The sequence below is a fragment of the Emys orbicularis genome, chromosome 4 (genome assembly GCF_028017835.1).
Source record: "Emys orbicularis isolate rEmyOrb1 chromosome 4, rEmyOrb1.hap1, whole genome shotgun sequence".
Classification (NCBI taxonomy): domain Eukaryota; kingdom Metazoa; phylum Chordata; order Testudines; family Emydidae; genus Emys; species Emys orbicularis.
The window spans coordinates 83,212,335-83,234,394 of NC_088686.1; the positions used below are offsets into that span (position 1 = coordinate 83,212,335).

The 22,060-nt window shown below is 43.9% G+C and overlaps 1 protein-coding gene across 1 annotated transcript in view; it reads right to left on the reverse strand.

The window, feature by feature from the left end:
• The window catches only part of LDLRAD3 (low density lipoprotein receptor class A domain containing 3), a 171,426-nt gene extending 149,590 nt beyond the window's left edge, over positions 1 to 21,836 (reverse strand). The window contains exon 1 of the mRNA XM_065403980.1: positions 21,741 to 21,836. Coding sequence (XP_065260052.1) covers positions 21,741 to 21,774 — 34 coding nt within the window. The 5' untranslated portion in view covers positions 21,775 to 21,836. The remainder of the gene's footprint in view (positions 1 to 21,740) is intronic.
• Between the last annotated feature and the right edge of the window lie 224 nt (positions 21,837 to 22,060).

Genomic DNA, 22,060 nt, shown 5'->3' on the forward strand with positions numbered 1-22,060 from the left:
CTTTTTTTCCCCCTACATCAATTTAAGAATGAGTTTAGGAAATAACATAAACTAGACTGACAGCCCTGGACATTTCCTATACTTTACGTATTTTCCTAAAATATCCTAATTAGAGCTCCCATCAGCCACTGCAATGGTAAAAGAACTCGACAGACAAGTTCCAGTATTTTAACGATGTGTCCACACGTCAGAACAAGGTTAGACAATATGGCAGCTAAAATGCAGGTGGGCTGACCTATACTAGTCTTCCCACCAATGGGGGTGTACCGATGGGAATTTTAGGAGAAATAAGACTAACATAGGCACCCCCCATCATGTTCTAACCCTGATGGTAGGATCTCTTTCAAATAAGGATGGTGGTCTTCGACTCAAGAGATCTGGACTCTGGTCTCAGCTCTGCCACAGACTATGTACACTTGAGCACATCACTTCACTGGGCCTCAGTATTCCCACCCCCCTTTTGTAAAATATGGGTAACACTTCCCTATCTCACAGCAATACCGCAAGCATAAACTCATTCATGTCTGTGAGATGCCTAGATGCTACAAAACTAACTAGATATACATGCATGGTAACCATCTGTACTCCAAGTACATAAAATACTATTTAAAGAGGCACCATATCACACGGTTCAAAATATAGTACAAAATAAAGCATACCAGGCCATATGATCATTTGCTTGCTTACTGCTTGAAAGTGTACTTACAGTGATCAGAGAGTTCTGAAATAGCTCCATCTTGGACACAGGCAGCTGGATATTATGTATGCAAATAAAGGATGTGCCTTACTATATAGGCAGGTAACCCTACATCTAAGCAAAAAGAGCAACTTGGGTTTCCAAACCCATTCAGTCTTTAGCCTCTGCTGAGCCTGCCAACTAGTGCTAATTGTGACTGTGGCTTTTGAGGCAGACAACTGAGTCACCAAAACTGCCCCCTCTCCAAGTCATTTTATGTAGGCAGCTTAATAGCCAGCAGATTTTAAAGGCTTTTGGTCACAATAACCTGGGCTGGATCTGAACCACTGATCTACGTGTGTTGATGTATGTTCTTATCCTGCAGCTGTAAACACTGTACATTAGCACTGCTTCACGCCCCACACCCCCAAATCAGATAAAGTGAAAAAGTCATTTTTTCCCCGTTTTCTTAGCAGCTCTATTGTATACAAATATTAATTTTTGCATGCATTTTTCATGGATAAAATATGTAGTAGTGTTACCAGTTCTATTCTTGGAAAAGCTACCTGTAATCAATATTAAATTTTAATGGCTTGGTTCTCTCTCAGTAGATTCCCTAACTAAATAGATTTACTACAGCAGTTCAATGAAACAGGATCTCTGAAATACGATAGGCAAACAGCTCATTTCAACCAAAGTAAATACAGGAGGACATTTACAAAATCCATAGTAACCCAGGTCTTTTCTTCATCATATACCTTGGCCAAGAGTTAGTTATTTGTTTCTGTTTTGATGTTCCGGGGGCGGGGGAGCGGCTGGTTTTTAAATGACCAGTGATTTTGGATGCTTCAGTTTCTGGTGCCCAGCTCATAACATTTTAAAGGGACGAGCAGGGAACGGAGCTTACAACTTTCTGAAAATCAGGCCCCTGGAAGTTAGGCACCCAAAAAAGTTACTGCTCATGTTACAAAAATACAGAACAACTTGGCCTATATTTAACACTTTCAATTTTGGATGATACAGAAGGCTCCACCTGTGTGGAATTTTTGCTTCCAACCTCAAGATGTTTTACAAACATCATCCTATGAGGTAAGTACATTTCTATTATCCCCATTTTACAGATGGCAAAAAACTGAGGCAGAAGTTCAATGAGTTGCCCAAAGTCACACAGTGAGTCAGCAGCAGAGCAAGGATTAGAAATCAGGAGGTCTGACTCAGTCTTGTGCTGTCTTTAGACTTCATATTTCTTTAGTCAATTAAAATAAACGTCAGTATTTTAAAATATGTGAAACAACATAAAGAACCTCATTTCAAAACTAAAATTGCAACCAAGTATTCAAATGAAAGTAAAACTGCTAACAACTAAATCAAAAACTTGCGTTCATGATCAGTACATTTTTGTTGTTAAAACTTTTAAATGAGCCAAAAATCAATTAACCACATCATCAATAAACATTTCAGCAGCAAATCCCTTTAAAATAAGTCAACCTCTAGGATTTGACCATTGTAAGCACTGAGGAAGTTACACGGATTGCTTTTTAAAAAGGAAAGGGAAAGTGTGTTTACACAAGGTGTGCTGCTTAACACTGATTTTTGGTGAGCAAGCAAGCAATACATGCACTAGAGATAAAAATGAAGCTAGACTATGCTCTATATAACTCACAATGGTGACTGACTGCATAGGTTTCCCATGAGAACACATTGAGGAGCTGCAGCCAAGAAAACAATTAATAAATCATATGGGCAAGCAACTCTCCATTCAACCTCAGCTAGGACTTGAGTGCCCTGTCAGAGTGATCAAAACTGCTTCTTACGTTTTTAGATTTAGTTTGACTCAGCTAATTAAGTAATAAGATCCAACGAGGTGGACATTTCTCTATATATAATGCTTGGAAATTGGAAAGTAAGTGGCCCGAGGCTAACCTGACAGCTGTTAACCAAGTAACTGGCCAGAGCTTCCATTAAGAATTCATCGGAAAATCTAAAAACTCCCTTGGCAGATTTTCAAAGGTCCCATTAGAAATTTTAAGGAGATCCATTCTGGTTAGACATTGTAGTCTAGTTCGTGTAGAAGTCATTAATAAGTAGCCTTTAACTCAGATCACATGAACAGGAGTAGAGATGGAGAAAGAGAAAGAAAGATACACGGTCTCATTTGATGCATGTTAAAATGCCTCCTCGTCAAATAAAAACCAAAGTGACTGATTTTTCATACATCAGTGCATGGCCAGTGTTTTCAATGTTTCCACTTATTTTGGGTGTCCCATATAAGGTACCAAGAGACTAAGCACTTCCAGATACTGTTACTTCAATGGGAGTGTCAAGTGTTCAGGAACTCTCGTAGATCGGTCCTTCAAGTTGGACACCAAAATTAGTGGACACTTGAAGTTTTTGGCCAAGTCTATTATATTCAGTGTGGGGATACAATCTCTCAAAAGGGAAACTATACCTATATGTAAAAGTTCCCTTTTCCACTCCACCAACAAGATTTTATGGAACAGTAGGACCAAAGCAAGAAATGGTCAACATGTGCCAACCAGGGAGGAGGAACAATCTAGATATGAAAAAGGTATATCTTAAAATTGTTTATTTTTAATTACTCTGGACTATGTTAGAAAGTGAAGGCTATCAATGAGAAGGTAGAAAATGAAAGCGTGGTGCTGCCTCTTTAGGGGGGAAAGCCCTGCTGCATCAGTGCCTCAAACTTGCTGAAGCAATCCAGAAACCCTAACATGCTCCAAGGGAGATTTCTGATGCAATGTTTGATCAGTGTCTACAAAGAGCATTCAGGATTGCGCTAGCAACAGGACAGTGCATGGATCTTTTGGTCATCCTGCCAGCCCTTTAACACGGTTTTCTTTGGCACTTTGTTGGGGCTGCCTTGAAAATGAAGTTCAGTCCAATCTTGAAGACCTGCCAAGTTGTTAACTGCGTGGATTTCAATTCCTTTCCCTCCCCGCGCCTCCTTTTTTTTTTTTTTTTTTTTTTTTTGGGTGGATGGGAGGGGAAGGAAGGAGTTGGTTTGGTTCCTGAACGTTATATTCTCTGTTCATGGTTCTAGACTCAGACAGAAAACAGAAGGTTTCACCCTTCTATGGTAACAGCTCATAGTTTGCTTTTTAGAGCTCAGTGACAGAAATACCCAAGGATTTATTTTCATGCTGTCCTGCATCAACCATCCACTAAACTGATTCAAGTACACTCAGCTTAAACAGAGGAAAATCTCTCCATTTAAAACAAAGACAATAGCTAGACAAAATTGTTTTTAAAACAAAGACTACTTCAACCCTTTGCTGCAACTTCAATAACAGATTTTAATTATGAAAGAACGAGACTAGAATGGGCAAAATATCAGTTATATGGTGAAGTGACTGATCCGCTACCTTTTAAATCCTACAATACTTTACAACATCACGCAAAAACTATCATATTCTGTTCTATGTAGGTTCTTATAGTTCCCTCATCACACTAATATCCATACACCTTCCAGGAGTGTTGTGACGGGTTTAACATTTTTTACTTATGGTTTGTTCTCTCCCTCATCCTCTTCCTGTGGAGGTTAAAAATGCTGAGTCTAGTAACAAATCTTGTTTTGAGGAGATAATATGGTTTGTAGTGTCTAACAAAGTTGATCTATTCTGCATAACTAACAATATTTTGCCTGCTCTAGCACCTTTCATTTCTCTCTCTCTCACACACAGACACACACACACACACACAGTGATAGGTAACTATTTACCCCATTTCATAGATTCTAGGACTGGAAGGGACCTCGAGAGGTTATCGAGTCCAGTCCCCTGCCCGCATGGCAGGACCAAATACTGTCTAGACCATCCCTGATAGACGTTTATCTAACCTACTCTTAAATATCTCCAGAGATGGAGATTCCACAACCTCCCTAGGCAATTTATTCCAGTGTTTAACCACCCTGACAGTTAGGAACTTTTTCCTAATGTCCAACCTAGACCTCCCTTGCTGCAGTTTAAACCCATTGCTTCTTGTTCTATCCTTAGAGGCTAAGGTGAACAAGTTTTCTCCCTCCTCCTTATGACACCCTTTTAGATACCTGAAAACTGCTATCATGTCCCCTCTCAGTCTTCTCTTTTCCAAACTAAACAAACCCAATTCTTTCAGTCTTCCTTCATAGGTCATGTTCTCAAGACCTTTAATCATTCTTGTTGCTCTTCTCTGGACCCTTTCCAATTTCTCCACGTCTTTCTTGAAATGCGGTGCCCAAAACTGGACACAATACTCCAGCTGAGGCCTAACCAGAGCAGAGTAGAGCGGAAGAATGACTTCTCGTGTCTTGCTCACAACACACCTGTTAATACATCCCAGAATCATGTTTGCTTTTTTTGCAACAGCATCACACTGTTGACTCATATTTAGCTTGTGGTCCACTATAACCCCTAGATCCCTTTCTGCCGTACTCCTTCCTAGACAGTCTCTTCCCATTCTGTATGTGTGAAACTGATTTTTTCTTCCTAAGTGGAGCACTTTGCATTTGTCTTTGTTAAACTTCATCCTGTTTAACTCAGACCATTTCTCCAATTTGTCCAGATCATTTTGAATTATGACCCTGTCCTCCAAAGCAGTTGCAATCCCTCCCAGTTTGGTATCATCCGCAAACTTAATAAGCGTACTTTCTATGCCAATATCTAAGTCGTTAATGAAGATATTGAACAGAGCCGGTCCCAAAACAGACCCCTGCGGTACCCCACTCGTTATGCCTTTCCAGCAGGATTGGGAACCATTAATAACAACTCTCTGAGTATGGTTATCCAGCCAGTTATGCACCCACCTTATAGTAGCCCCATCTAAATTGTATTTGCCTAGTTTATCGATAAGAATATCATGCGAGACCGTATCAAATGCCTTACTAAAGTCTAGGTATACCACATCCACAGCTTCTCCCTTATCCACAAGGCTCGTTATCCTATCAAAGAAAGCTATCAGATTGGTTTGACATGATTTGTTCTTTACAAATCCATGCTGGCTGTTCCCTATCACCTTACCACCTTCCACGTGTTTGCAGATGATTTCCTTAATTACTTGCTCCATTATCTTCCCTGGCACAGAAGTTAAACTAACTGGTCTGTAGTTTCCTAGGTTGTTTTTATTTCCCTTTTTATAGATGGGCACTATATTTGCCCTTTTTCAGTCTTCTGGAATCTCTCCCGTCTCCCATGATTTTCCAAAGATAATAGCTAGAGGCTCAGATACCTCCTCTATTAGCTCCTTGAGTATTCTAGGATGCATTTCATCAGGCCCTGGTGACTTGCAGGCATCTAACTTTTCTAAGTGATTTTTAACTTGTTCTTTTTTTATTTTATCTGCTAAACCTACCCCCTTCCCATTAGCATTCACTATGTTAGGCATTCCTTCAGACTTCTCGGTGAAGACCGAAACAAAGAAGTCATTAAGCATCTCTGCCATTTCCAAGTTTCCTGTTACTGTTTCTCCCTCTTCACTAGGCAGTGGGCCTACCCTGTCTTTGGTCTTCCTCTTGCTTCTAATGTATTGATAAAAAGTCTTCTTGTTTCCCTTTATTCCCGTAGCTAGTTTGAGCTCATTTTGTGCCTTTGCCTTTCTAATCTTGCCCCTGCATTCCTGTGTTGTTTGCCTATATTCATCCTTTGTAATCTGTCCTAGTTTCCATTTTTTATATGACTCCTTTTTATTTTTTAGATCATGCAAGATCTCGTGGTTAAGCCAAGGTGGTCTTTTGCCACATTTTCTATCTTTCCTAACCAGCGGAATAGCTTGCTTTTGGGCCCTTAATAGTGTCCCTTTGAAAAACTGCCAACTCTCCTCAGTTGTTTTTCCCCTCAGTCTTGATTCCCATGGGACCTTACCTATCAGCTCTCTGAGCTTACCAAAATCCGCCTTCCTGAAATCCATTGTCTCTATTTTGCTGTTCTCCCTTCTACCCTTCCTTAGAATTGCAAACTCTATGATTTCATGATCACTTTCACCCAAGCTGCCTTCTACTTTCAAATTCTCAACGAGTTCCTCCCTATTTGTTAAAATCAAGTCTAGAACAGCTTCCCCCCTAGTAGCTTTTTCAACCTTCTGAAATAAAAAGTTGTCTGCAATGCAGTCCAAGAATTTGTTGGATAGTCTGTGCCCCGCTGTGTTATTTTCCCAACATATATCCGGATAGTTGAAGTCCCCCATCACCACCAAATCTTGGGCTTTGGATGATTTTGTTAGTTGTTTAAAAAAAGCCTCATCCACCTCTTCCACCTGGTTAGGTGGCCTGTAGTAGACTCCTAGCATGACATCACCCTTGTTTTTTACCCCTTTTAGCCTAACCCAGAGACTCTCAACACTTCCATCTCCTATGTCCATCTCTACCTCAGTCCAAGTGTGTACATTTTTAATATATAAGGCAACACCTCCTCCCTTTTTCCCCTGTCTATCCTTCATGAGCAAGCTGTATCCATCCACACCAACATTCCAATCATGTGTATTATCCCACCAAGTTTCAGTGATGCCAACAATGTCATAGTTGTATTTATTTATTAGCACTTCCAGTTCTTCCTGCTTATTACCCATACTTCTCGCATTTGTATATAGGCATCTAAGATACTGGTTTGATCTTTCCTCCCAGTTTTGTCCTGACTCTCCTTTCTCTCTGCCAATATAGCCCACACTCCCTCTAGTTTCCGACCCATCTCCCAGGTCTCCATGTTCCCCACTTACCTGCGGGCTTTGCTCACCTGTCCCCGTCGAACCTAGTTTAACGCCCTCCTCACTAGGTTAGCCAGTCTGTGTCCAAATAGGGTCTTTCCCCTCCTCGAAAGGTGAACGCCATCTCTGCCTAGCAGTCCTTCCTCAAATAGCATCCCGTGGTCTAGGAAGCCAAAGCCCTCCTGGCGACACCACCTTCGCAGCCAGGCATTCACCTCCAGGATGCATCTGTCTCTGCCCGGGCCCCTACCTTTGACAGGAAGAATCGAAGAGAATACCACCTGCGCTCCAAACTCCTTCACCCGTACTCCCAGAGCCCTGTAGTCACTCTTGATCCGCTCAGTGTCACACCGCACAGTATCATTTGTGCCCACATGGATGAGTAGCATGGGGTAGTAGTCAGAGGGCTGGATAATCCTCGACAATGCCTCCGTAACGTCTCGGATACGGGCTCCCGGCAGGCAGCATACCTCCCGAGATGAAATGTCAGGGCGACAGATGCGTGCCTCCGTCCCCCTCAGCAGAGAGTCTCCGACCACCACTACCCTACGTTTTTAATGGTCACAAAGATTAAATAACTTGTTCAGGGATGCACAGAGTCAGTAGAAAAGATGGGAAGAGAACAGGGTAAATAAAAATTGATTAAAAAATAAAAATAAATCAGATGTTTTTATTTAAATTAACTACAGGGTTTACTTTTAAAAAAAACCACACCCATTCAAATTAAATTTGAAATTATAATAAATTTAGGCCTTAACATAGGTTGTTATCGATTAAAACCGTGTAAATTAATTACAAAAATAATATGAAGCAGGACACCTTTGCTGCCAAGTTTTAAAGAAAGTCAAACCACCGAACTAGTGGAAGTCACTGGCTAAGCACCAGGAACTAGTTTAAGTGCTAAATCAGCTTTTGACGGCAGTAGCCTCTTCTGCAGGTGCAGAGAGAATTTTTTCTTTTCTGTTTATTCAACAAGTTCATTTCAGTGACATTCATTCAAAGTCAAGTAACCAACTGGGAGTTGAGAAAGCAGGAAAGCTTTTCCCCCCTCTACCAATATATGAATAAAAATAATGTGAGAGAATGTGATCTACTAGTTTCAAAATCTTAAAGGTCATGGTGACCAGAAACAAACAGATAATACCTCCTTCGTTTAATAAATCAATTAGTTTTAAATTAAAAACACATTGTTAAAAAAATCTTACAGTAATTTTATTTAATTTTATTTAATAAAAACATTAAAATGCTGTTTTTGTACATTTTTAATTGAAATTCTGTCCAAGCAGAGCTTGACACAAAATAAGTAAAAAAATTGTTCAGTAAATAATGCATCATTATCCATTTTCCAACATAATACAAATGTACAAATTAAGAACGTGAATAAACGTAAGTTAATATATCTCCAACGGCCGGTGATGGGACACTAGTTGAGGAGGGCTCTGAGTTACTACAGAGAACTCTTTCCCAGGTGTCTGGCTGCTGGGTCTTGCCCATATACTCGGAGTCTAAATCAGGGGTCCCCAACGCGGTGCCTGCGGGCGCCATGGCGCCCGCCGGGGCGTCTAAGTGCGCCTGTGCATCCGCCGAAACGCCACCGAATTTCAGCGGCGACGCCTCTGGATGACGCTGCTTCTGGGCGGCATTTCGGCGGATGCTCGTCCGCTACCACGGTCCTCTGTGGCTCGTCGTCTGGCACCCGCCAGACGAAAAAGTTTAGGGACCACTGGTCTAAATCATGGGTGGGCAAACCTTTTGGCCCAAGAGTCACATCTGGGAATAGAAATTGTATGGTGGTCCATGAATGCTCACAAAATTGGGGTTGGGGTGCAGGAGGGGGTGAGAGCTCTGGGGTGGGGCCAGAAATGAGGAGTTCAGGGTGTGGGAGGGGGCTCCAGGCTGGGGTGAGGGAGTGGGATGCAGGGGGGAGGGGGAAGGGCTCCGGCTGGGGGTATGGAGTTTGGGGTGTAGGAGGGTGCTCCGGGCTGGGACTAAGGGGTTCAGAGGGCAGGAGGGGGATATGGTGTGGGGGGTGGGGTAAGGGCTCCGGCTGGGGATGTGGGCGGTGGGGCTAGGGGATGAGGAATTTGGGGTGCAGGAGGGTGCTCTGGGCTGGGATCAAGGGGTTCGGAGGCCGGGAGAGGGATCAGGGCTGGGGCAGAGGGAGTTGGGGTGCAGGGAGAGGCTCAGGGGTGCAGGCTCCAAGCGGCGCTGGCTCCAAGCGGCGCTTACCTCAAGCAGCTCCCAGAAGCAGCAGCATGTCCCTCCTATGGCTCCTATACAGAGGCGCAGCCAGGCGGCTCTGTGCACTGCCCTGTCTACAGGCACCGCCCCCACAGCCCCCATTGGCCGAGGTTCCCGGCCAATAGGAGCTGTGGGGGCGGGGCTTTGGGCGGGGGCAGCATGCAGAGTGGAGCCCCCTGGCTGCCCCTACGTGTAGGAGCCAGAGGGGGGACATGCCGCTGCTTCTGGGAGCCACATGGAGCGACCCCAGACCCTGCTCCCCAGCAGGAGCTCGAGGGCCAGATTAAAACAGCTGGCGGGCCGGATCCAGCCCCTGGGCCATAGTTTGCCCACCCCTGGTCTAAATGATCATCATATTTGGGGTCGAGAAGAAATTTTCCCCAGGTCAGATTGGCAGAGATCCTGGAGGGGTTTCACCCTCCCCTGCAACATGGGGCAGGGTCACTTTCAGGTTTAAAGTAGTGTAAGTGGTGGATTCTCTATAACTTGAAGTCTTTAAATCATAATTTGAGGACTTCAATGACTCAGCCAGAAGTTATAGGTCTATTACAGCAATGGTGGGCAAGGTTCTGTGGCCTGCAATGTGCAGGTGGTCAGGCTAGATGATCATTATGGTCTCTTCTGGCCTTAAAGTCTATGACAGCGAGGGGCAAACTACAGCCTGCGGGCCACATCCAGCCCGAAGAACCCTTCCCTCTGGCCCCCAAGCTCCTGCCAGGGAGCAGGGTCAGGACAGGCTTGCGGAGGAGCCAGCCCAATTCCCCGACCGCGTGGTGAGCGGGGTGGAGGCTACCCCCTGACCCCTCCCTTTCTGCTCCCCTTCCCTCCCCGCCTCCCTCGCAGTCACAGTTCCCCCAGGTCTGGCGGCGCTGTCAGGGGGCAGGGAGCAGGGGGGCGGTCAAGGGTCCTGGGCCCTCCTGCCAGGGACGGGGCAGAGCAAGCCAGGGCCCCCCTCCACCTCCAGCATGCTTGGCCCCTCTACCCAGCAGCCAAGTCCAGACAGGGAGTGAGCCCAGCCCGACTGCCAGGGAGAGTAGCCAAACGAGCAGGGGAAACACACAAGGAAAGGACTAAGCCCCTCTTTCCCCCACCCCACGTTACGGAGAACAGGGAGAGGTTGGATAGGGGGCCCCAGGGGAGTGGTCAGAGGGTGGGGAACAGGGGGGATTGGATAGGGCACAGGCGTCCGGGGGGGGATGGTCAGGGGCAGAGACCAGGGGTGTTTGAATAGGATGCAGGAGTCCCAGGGGGCAGTCGGGGTGGGGAGCAGGGGGGGGGTTGGATGGGGTGGGGGTTCCAGGGGGCTGGATAGGGGACCAGGCCACGCCTCACTGTTTGGGGAGGCATAGCCTCCCCCAGCCTTCCCTACCTGGCCCTCCATACAATTTCTGTATCCGATGTGGCCCTAGGGCCAAAAAGTTTGCCCATCCCTGGTCTATGAGTAAGCTATATAATTGCTTATAAATGTATATATCCTCCTGGTTAGCAAAAAGAAGCACCAAATTTAGTGTAAAGGCTAGTAGTTGCAAATCAATGTTTTAATAGAGAATCAACCTCTCTTTAGAAAAAAGACCCCTAAGTAGTACAAATGCAAAATACAATTAAAATTCATTAAGTCAAGGTTTTCTACTTGCTGATTTAAATCATGAATGAATAGAAGATTTAACTAAAGCAATTTAAATCAATTCAGAGAATCCAGGAGCCCTGACTTCCTTCTCCCTTTGCTCTAACTAGACAATACCCTACCTGTTGATGACTACTAAAGAGATATTACCAAGGTCCACGGAGCCCAAAACATGACCTACAGAGTGAGCTTATAAATCAGAACAAGCAAGTACTGAGATACAAGAGGGAACAAGAAAAAAGAAATTCAACAAAATAAAATAATCTGATAGGTTTCCATTCATCGCATCTGCTCTTGAATTTTATTGGCCAAAGAAATACAGATCCTACACAAATTGGGAAATGGGGTGCATGCAGATCCCCTACAATTGAGGGGAGGGGGAAAAGGGGAAAAACAGAGGCCCTGGCATAGGGGGAAGGGATATGGGGAAATCCTGCAATGAGGAGGAAGGCCAGAGATGAATTTACAGTGGCCAAGGCACAAAATAATTGTTATGAACCAGTTCTACCAGTAGGGACAGTGTTTCTAGAGGAATGACTAACTTGAAGAGTGGTTTTGCATCCATAGGAGAATTATTTGTAGTACCACAACAGCACCTAGGGGCCACAGCTGAGATCAAGGCTCCATTGTGTTAGGAGCTGTATAAACACATTGTAAAGAAAGAGCCCCTGACCCAGAAATTTTCTAATCTAACAGGTAAGACAAACATCAGTTAGCAGGAGAAAGAGAGGGGAAGGAACCCGCCCAAGGTCACAAAGCAGATCAGTTATGCAGCCAGAAAGAGAACCAAGCTCACTCAGTCCCAGTCCAGTGCCCTATCCATGGGACCATGCTCCTGCTCTTGAATTTCCATCTATGAGGAATCTGCATGCAGTATGCAGAACTCCACAACAAAATACTGCTAAAGCTCACAATCCTTCCATCTCCCCCTCTAAATTAGGAAAATTCTCCAAAGCAGGAGGCGGCATGAAGGAAGGACCAAACTCTATATAGGGACTAGAACTGGAAAATTAAATGAACCTTAGCGGCCCGAGTTCACATGCTTTAATCTTAAGATGGACCTACAGTGTACACACCCCTGATTACTGCAGTGCCATGCCACCTGCAACAGAGACTGAAACAAAATACTCTGGCAAACATTAAGTGAGAATTGACTTTTCCCTCTCTGGACTGAGCTATTCCACAACATGCTGACAAAGGCATCAAGTTTGACCGGTTCCCAACTGGTGCAGTTTTGTTTCCATTTAGAATCATATAGTTTCGTAAAACAAACAATCAGATTTCCAGAAACATTGTTTATGAAAACTGAAAACCCGAATTTCAAGACAGACCCTCTCAGAGGACAATTTGCCTATGAAGTAGCTTCACAAGAGTAGACCTTCAAAGGGAGGCCTAACAAAGCAAGCTCCCAGGTGGAAAAATACTAGTAAAAACTGAAAAAAACATTTCTTTTGCCTCTGCTGAAAGATAATACATTATACCATAATAGCATGTTTAATTCAGGATTACAAACAATTCACAAGTTTTAATAAATTAAGCTTTACAGCCTGCCGTGTGGTGAGAGGAAGTATTGTATACATTTTATATCTTGGTAAACTGAGGCAGGTGGCAATTATGCGACTTGCAAAAGGACACTCAGCACTTCTCCAACTCTGTCACTTACTTCATGTCAGATATATCATTTAAAAGGAAACCCATCATTTAAAACTGACTTCACTTGACATATTTGATTGTTATTTTAGCATGTTCTGTCACAGTTTTGCCAAAAAAGGGATTAATTTTCCTTAGGTAACAAGAATTGTTTTTAAACTTAGAAGCCAAAAGTCTTTCTTCTCCTCCACCTTCAAATGACTGATGCTGAAATTGCTTTCAAGTCAAACTTTGGAAAATGTCACTTTAAACACATGCAGCGAGCTGCTTGCTTACTATAGCCAGGACATCATCAGCTTCAATCTGTGCCAGGCACAACAACTGAATAATGACAACCTACAGGGTCACTCACCAGCTCACAAAACTGATCATTTGGCCTGCCATGGAGAAGGCACTAAAATTCAGAGTACTGTTCTAATTACTACAGATTGCAGTCCAGCAACAGAATTCTCAAGCATGCCAGGGTACTCCATTCCTGCATAAACAGACAACACAACCACAGAAGGAACTTGTTAGAGCGAGACGCTATCCTAGTGGGATTTGTTGGGTAAAAAAATACATAAAAATCTGTTTATAGGTGACAAATTAGGTTAATTTTGCATCAGGTCCTCCTAGACAGCAGCCCTAAATTGCCACAGAGTTGCAGCTGCATCTCAATTGTACTGTTTTGAAAATGTAAGAAATGTAGGATATGCCACACCAGATCAGTCCATCAACTCCAATATCCCACTGCCTCACAGAGGCCAATATCTGATGCTTCAGAAGACAGACTGCCCCTTCCCCATCAATATAGCTAGCCAATTTTGCAGTGCTAGCTATGAAGGCAAGCATTTCCTTCCTGGTTTTACTGGTGCTCAGTTTATGTCCAGAAGCATGACACTGATTTACATTTGCCCCATTAGACATAGGTACATATGTTATAGCATTCTCATAAAATTATCCAGCTTTTCTTTTTAATTTAGCCACCATATTTGACTTGATAATCTCCCACTGCAGCAGACAACAGATTGTGGTGAAGTTATTTTTTCACACAGCGTATAATCAATGTTACCTGCCAGCAATTTCATCTTGTGCTCCCTTCTTCTCATAGTACAGTAAAGATATACCTTATTCCTTGTCTTTCATAAGCAAAAGTCACCCTGTCGCATTACGCCTCCTCTTCATACCAAGGTTCCTTGCTGCAAACTCCAGCCTCACAATCCTTTGCAGCTGGATGCAAGCCACTGTAGCACAATCATCCTGATTCCAATGACACAAAGTTCCAATGCCTCTGTGGCTGCTCATAGCTTTTCCAGTCAGCGGAAATTGACATGACTGTGGTTAAGTATCATTGCTGCTATTCAGAACCCCTGAAGCTGCTGTGAAATTGACAAAAATAGCATCAATTGCAAATAGACTTTCTAAACAGCAGTAGATTGTAAGGATGGAGTCAGGGACTGAAGCTATTCAGAGGCACCCACCCTCAGTTGGGAAACACATCCTTTCTGGCTGCTAGGAGGCTCTTGTTGGGGACAAGAGGGTGGAGAAGATACGTTCATTTTCCCTTCCAGCAGCCCAAAAAGTAGGGGAATAACAATTTAGATAGACAGAACCTAGGCTGTCTTCAAACTTCAGATTCCCAATAGCCAGCCTTTAATATGAAAGGCATTGCCCTCAAGCAATGTTTAGGGACATCACCCTGATAGAAATTCCAATACCCATGGAAAGATTTTCTCTCTCACCAATAGAAGTTGGTCCAATAAAAGATATTACCTTGCCCATCTTGTCTCTCTAATACCCTTCCAAGCAGTTGAAATAGGGCTTCTCAGTAGCACGTTGCCTTTCAACTACTTCCCATCCTTCATATCAGCCTTTGGCTTGCAGATTTATTTCTTTGGCAAATATTTCGAGCTCTGTTGCAGCACTTATTCCTTCTTTCCCACCAGCATGCTTGAGCAGGTGGCTTCTTGACTTGTACACAGTTACTGTCAGAATCTTTGTGAATTTCAAGACCCAGAAGTTTTAATAGGATGGCACCAAGGAGTGCAAATATAATTTAAAGTCCATTCCAATGTTTTACAGAATAGAGAGAACACATTGCAGAGACTACCATGTATGATTTTGTCCTTGTCAGCCAGGACAGTGAATAGGGATAACATTCACAAAAGTACTCCCACTCCTCTTCAAGTTATTATTTGAAAGCGACTTTCTATAATACTTATGACTTCCATATATATTTTAATGTAACTACTCAAGACAAACAGATGATTCTAGATATTTGGTGGAGAAGGAAAATATGTGGCAATATGATAAAGATGTCAGGGCTAGTTTACCATATGCGCTACATGGGATTCTCAGCCACAAAATTCCCACTTAAAAAAAAAAAAAAAAAAAAAAAAAAAAAAAAACTCTGTGCAGTGCCTTGAAAGTCAGTACACATCAAAACCAACCTAAGCAAATATTTTACATTTGTGTAATTGTGCACAAGTGTTCTAAGTTAATCTGCACTGTTGAGTTTAATACGCATTAATGTCACGTTTTACTTGCTAAGCAAGTCTCTGGTTGTGTTTTACCGAGTTCCCAAGTGCACAAATGTCTGCAACGCTAAAAATTTGTGTGCGCATGTTTTGAGTTTGTTCACTGGCAGTACTCTGCTGATTCCAGCAGCATTAGCTATGGTGAAAGGGGAAAAAAGAGTTAAAGACAGGACCTGCTCAGTACTCAGTCAGTTGACTACATTTTTAGTAAACATGCATATCATATGTAAAGGTTGTTCAACAGGGAAGTCGTAAAATTGGAACTTGGCATCTAAGACTGGACACACAGGAATCTCAGTTGTGAACGGCATTCTGACTTTCCAGCTGTCTAAGGTTTTTCACATTTCCAAGACCTGCATCACATCAACAGTACAGGTAGGCTTTACAGGGCTTTTTAGCATGAAAAACAAGAATTCGTCTCACTTGTTTTTTTCCCAAGTTTACACTTAACCCTGAAAAATATGATCAAAGGGAACTCTACATTTACCTATACTAAGCACCAGTGGTTCAGGCAATCTCTGATCATTTGCTCTTCTCAGCAGGAGAAGAAACCACTGGATTAAAACCCAATGATTTTACATCTGGACTTGCTTGAAGAGGCCTAAAACATCCAGATAGAACACACCACAGCAATAGACAGGATCAAAATTCAGGTACAGCTAATTCTTCATTTAGGCCTCATCTACACAGAAAAGTTTTACTAGCTATACAGGTATAACCCCCTGTGTGGACACTCATTTCTGTTTAGCCTAATCAACTTGGGAAGGAGTTTAAGGCCGTGGCTACACTCGAAACTCCAAAGCGCTGCAGCGGGAGCAGTCCCACGGCAGCGCTTTGAAGTGCGAGTGTGGTCGCGCCGCGCGCCAGCGCTGGGCGAGAGCTCTCCCTGCGCTGCAGGTATTCCACCTCCAAGAGGGGATTAGCTTACAGCGCTGGGAGCACGGCTCCCAGCACTGGGGCACTGTTTACACTGGCGCTTTACAGCGCTGTAACTTGCTGTGCTCAGGGGGGTGTTTTTTCACACCCCTGAGCGAGAAAGTTGCAGCGCTGTAAAGCGCCAGTGTAGCCATAGCCTATGCTAAATGGAAAAAGCCACTTTTCTACCAGGATAAGAGCGTCCACATAGGAGGTTATAGCTGTATAACCAGTAAAACTTTCCCATGTAGATAAGACTTAAGAGTGTCTACACAGGGCGTTACACCAGTATGACTACACTGGTTTAAATTCACATTCTAGGTTATACTGAAAAAACAAAACCCCATAACCTTTCCTCTGTAGATAAGGCCTTACCTGATCAGAAGCAACATTTGGGCCAAGTACATGACTTTAAAGATTAAGATTTGTTTTGCTAATATTCACTGACACAAAGTTTACAGCCATTCTTGCAAGCTCTCTAGAACAAGAACTTAAATCAACCATTCGTAAATTTACTGGGATTTCTATGCCCCCAGAAGTTCCAAGTTTCCCTTACCTGCATCCCAAAAGATGTCAGTTATGGAAAAGCCACTTTAACCAATTATCAAAAACTAAAATTCAAGAGAAGACTAGGGGCTAGGAAAAAAGACATACTCCCTGTGGGAAGCCTGCAGGGGAGTCAATATAGAGAGAGGAAGAAACATTTACCAAAAAAACAAAAAACAAAGATCCAATATTTTGCTCTTCAAAAGAAAATCTGAACACATTACAGGTATTCTTAAAAAAATATTTTTAGAAAGCTCTTTGAATGTTAACTACCATCTTACACCAACATAAGCCAGAGACTCCGGTTAAATAACTGAAGGGAAACTGTTGCACAGCCACCGTAGTGGATTTATGCAGACTTCAGACAGAAATCTGAAGTACTAGTTCCAATAAGAAAGATCACTCTTATTTGCCCCTGTGCTCATGAAGAAAAGGTAAGCATGAGAGCAGATGGGGGGGGGGGGGAGAAAAAAAAAACACAAAGAAAATGAGACTGATACTAATATGTTAGAACAAAACAGGCCCTTATTCTGCAGCACAGACCCTCCATGGCCTCACACATGTTGACACACTGGCTATATTAGGAATATGACTGCTTTTAGTACATGGAGATATGCATATTACTAGGAGTAATTAAATTAGACAAATTTTGGCAACACTACCAGAGTATAATGGCACATAACAACTGGATGAAGCCAATGTAATTTAAATGCACACACCCAAGCGTTGTCTGAAGGTTTCTAAAAGATCAACTGCTGGGGCAATAATAATAATTAAGAAAAGGTAAGTCTGTGCAAAAACTACTCGTGAGCCACAAAGTGTTACAAGTCTCAGGAGTTCAAAGAGCACAACGTTTTATTGTTCCTTTCCTCATTTTTAAGGCTTCTTCTTAAAGAGGAAGAGTCCTTTACACGGGTAAGCATTAGCTGCAGGGTAGGTATTGGTAGCTGCCCATTTAATTTAAGTGCAAACCACATCAATCCGTTTTATCTAGGAAGTTATGAAATTTGATAAATAACAGTTTCACACTGATGACAGATGCTCTGAGAAAATTAAGCATGATCTTCTGGATTTCACCCATTATGTGTCATCACTTCAGACACCCCATCACCAAGAAGCAATTCAGTAACAGACATGGCAACATGAAGCCAGGCCACTTACACTTCTACCAAAATACTCTGGAAAAGTGCCTGCTAAGATTATGTTGCAGAAATAATTTATACCTGCAGCATAGCTGCAAAAAGCATAATCAGAATAGAGACCTTGACAGACATATGCCCGCCATGTGAAAAGCATTTCTATACGTATGAATTTAGCAGCTACAGATCCATCTTTTATTTTTAATCCAACATCAAGTCATTCAGATACAGTCAGACACTTGACCCATCCTCTGTACATGTTTTCACCTATTTTCCTAGCACAGCATTCTGGGCTACTCCCCAATAAGGTTTGCTGTTGGAACCTGTGATCTTCCAGTAAACATTAATCTAAACTTTAACCTATAACAGGCATGCTGAGTTATTACACTATTCACTGAACAGGTGGGCGATAGATTCCTACTTAAGTCAAAATGCCCCCTTCCTGCACTTGTCAAGTAATTTGCTTTACCATGAGGGGCAGTGTAACTCAGAAGATCCAACGTCAATGCCCTGCTCCGACACAGGACTTCCTATGTGACCTGCGGCCACTCATTTAGGGGGAAGATATTTAAAAGCACCTAAGAATTTAGACACACAAGTCAACAGGATGTTGACCCACTGACTTGTGTGTTTAAATCCCCTTGACAGTTTTGAATGTCTCCTCCTAAATCTGTCTCAGATCCCTATCTGTAAAATGGGAACAATACAGTCACACCTAGAAGGATATTGTGAGGATAAATATATTAAAAGTCTGTGACTCACTCTGATACTTTAATGGTTGCTGCCACATGAGGAAGACGCACACCTCCACCAGGTACTACCTTCAGTGATTAATTTGTAGTGAAAGAGGTGCCATGGCTCAAGCAATTTTTTTACATTCATAACTGACGCAACAAGCCCAAAGGTGCTGAGGCTATGAACTGCCAAGCCTAGATGTGCCAGGGCTCAGCCCTGGCAAGCCCTGGCACAAATTAAGCAATGACTACCTTCCATCTTTATGATGCTATAGCTCAAGTACTGCCAATACTTCTAAACCTGGAAAAACAGTAACACCCTAAGGCTAGGTCTACACTACAGCGGGGGTCCGACCTAAGATACGCAACTTCAGCTACGTGAATACCGTAGCTGAAGTTGCGTATTTTAGGTCGGCTTACCTAGCGGTGAGGACGCGGGAAAGTCGACCGCTGCCGCGCTGCCGCCGACTCCGCTGCCGCCTCCTGCCGAGGTGGATTTCCGGAGTCGACGGCAGAGCGATCAGGGATCGATTTTACCGCGTCTTCACTAGACGCGGTAAGCCGATCCCCGATAAACCGATTGCTACCCGCCGGATCGGCGGGTAGTGAAGACAAAGCCTAAGAAATAGATTCAGTATCATATTATAATCAGCAATACATGCACTGAACCAAATTCCTTTTCAGCAGGTCCATCTTGCTTGGTCTCATCATTCTGTAAAACATATCATGTGCAGGGTGGATTTGATTTAAATCAAATTGATTTAAATCACTAGTCAGGAAGATTCGATTTAATCATGGTTTTCTACATAAAAGTGCATTCTTGTTGGTTGTTATAACCTTAATACATATTCTTCACAACTCAGAAATAGATGTAGGTTTCATTTTTAGAAGGTACACACTATACATTTTCAAACAGTGATTTATTCTGAAAACTTTTCAGATTAATTTTACAGCTATATCAGAAAATGAATGATTGTTTGGTTATTTCATTTACCAAAGGTAACTGAAGCAGATATTTATGAAGTCATTGGGAGGTGAACTATCTCCAATTCAACAGGTTAATCATTAATATTTGGAGGATTTTCTTGCCATGCAGTATTAGGAGGAGAATATCACTAGAGAGACATTTAAATTGTTTTATTTAACTAAAACAACAACATTAAGTATCCTGGATTTTTTTCTTCAACAGCAAACATATAATATTTTAACAAAACAAGCATATGTCCCTGACTTCTCACATTTATCTCCAGACTTCTTCTCCTTGTCCAGATCTATTCCGCCCCCAACAATCTTCTGTTCATTGAACTTTTTGAAACTTTGTACTTTTAGAGAGAGGTAAGGGATTGACTCTGGCCTGGTCTACACTGGGGAGGGGGGGGTGTCGATCTAAGATACGCAACTTCAGCTACGAGAATAGTGTAGCTGAAGTCGACGTATCTTAGATCGAATTCAAATTACTTACTTCGCCTCCTCGCGGCACGGGATCGATGGCCGCGGCTCCCCTGTCGACTTTGCTTCCGCCTCTCGCCGAGCTGGAGTTCAGCAGTCGACGGGAGAGCGATCGGGGATCGATTTATCGCGTCGACACTACACGCGATAGATCAATCCCCGATAGATCAAGCGCTACCCGCCAATCCGGCGGGTAGCGTAGACGTACCCTCTGTGTACACAAATTTGCAGAGGGACAACAGAGTTGAGGTCTGTTATTACTCACCTCTATATATTATTTATTTTAAATCATTTTTGCTGTTAACAAGCATGTTATCTCTGGAGACACAAAGCCACAGTTTGAGAACTGCAAAACTAAGCATCTCCGGTGGTATCTTCTAGACTGAGCACTGAGTCCCATTGGGTAGATAGAAAGATTAACCTAAATAATCTATACAGAAGCCCCTGGAACTCCATAAAATTGAGTCCCTAATCCATGAACTATTGGAACTCATTTACAAAACTTTTCTTAAACATGACATGAATATATTGTCTCATACTATAGAATTAGAATTTATAATCCCTATTCCATGATGAGATATCTCTGCGCTATAATGCATCTTAATTAAAACTCTCTAGAGAAGTTTCTTCCTCAAAAAGCATTTAAATAAAAAAAATCTGACTTTTTGTTTGTTTTTTAAATCACTGATCTTTATCCACCCTGATCATGTGTTTGCCATCCATACCATACACCTTTAGGCTTTCAGACAGTAAGGTCTGTGGAACAGGGCCTTCAGTTGGCACTGCAAGGTACAGCATACAGTCATGGCCCTCTATAAATGTGCCCAGACTGGTTGGTATCTTGTTGCATGACAGCATGGCCCAGGCTGCTCTGCAATAGTGCCCACTAACAACATGCCATATGGACACAGGAGCAGCTTTATTCCTAACCTTACTGTATCCAAGGGCCAAACTCCAGAAGCAGAAGACAAATTCCTGACCCCTCTTCTCCCCTCCTTGCTCTCAACCCAAGGACTAGAGCTGCAGCTGCAAGCCACAAGTGACAGCTCGGGGAAACCACACCAGGTCAGCACAGGGGCCAAAGTAGCTCAGCCACCGACCCCAACTCCTCAAGGGCAGAAGCAACCTAGTCTGCTGGTTCCATGCATCCAGAAGTGAGGAGAAAGTCCTAACTAAAGAGGTGGTCCAATGCTCACAACGCAGCCTGCAACACGCCGCTCATGGGAGGAAACCCCCTACCCATTGTGTACATACACCTTCCTCTCCTCTTGCTGGACCACACAGGGCGCAGCAGAGGAGAACGCACTGCAAACAGCCCTTCTTCCCCCGCCCCAGCCTAGTGCGTGGGGGGGGGCATCCTCCACTGCACCTCGCCCGCCCCAGCCTGGTGCACGGGGGGGGGCAGCCTCCACTGCTGCACACACACCCCGCTCCCCAGCCCGGTACGCAGAGGGAAGGGGCGGTACCCACGGCCCCCTCCCCCCAGAGCCCAGTCCTCCCCTCCCTCGCGAGCCCGGGGAAGGAGCCGCTGCTGCCGCCCCGCTCGCCCTCACTCACCCGCCGAGCCCAGCAGCAGCCACAGCAGCCACATGGCCCCGCGCCGGCCGCTCCGCAAACTTTCCTTTCCGCCTGCTCCGTGCGCGAGCAAGTCTCCGCCCGAACCGGGCCCGGGCGGGGGGAGGGGGAGACGAGGGCGGGGCCGGGGGAGGGGCCCTCCGGGCAGCCACAGAGCGCAGCAGCCCCGGCCGGGACCCTGGCTGCGGACCCGCCCACTCGGCTCCTGTGCCCGGTGCCCTTCTCTCCCTCTTCCCCTGCTGGCGCACCTGGGGCGGAGATTCTCGCCCATGCATGCACCGGACTAGGGAGCAGAGGGTGTT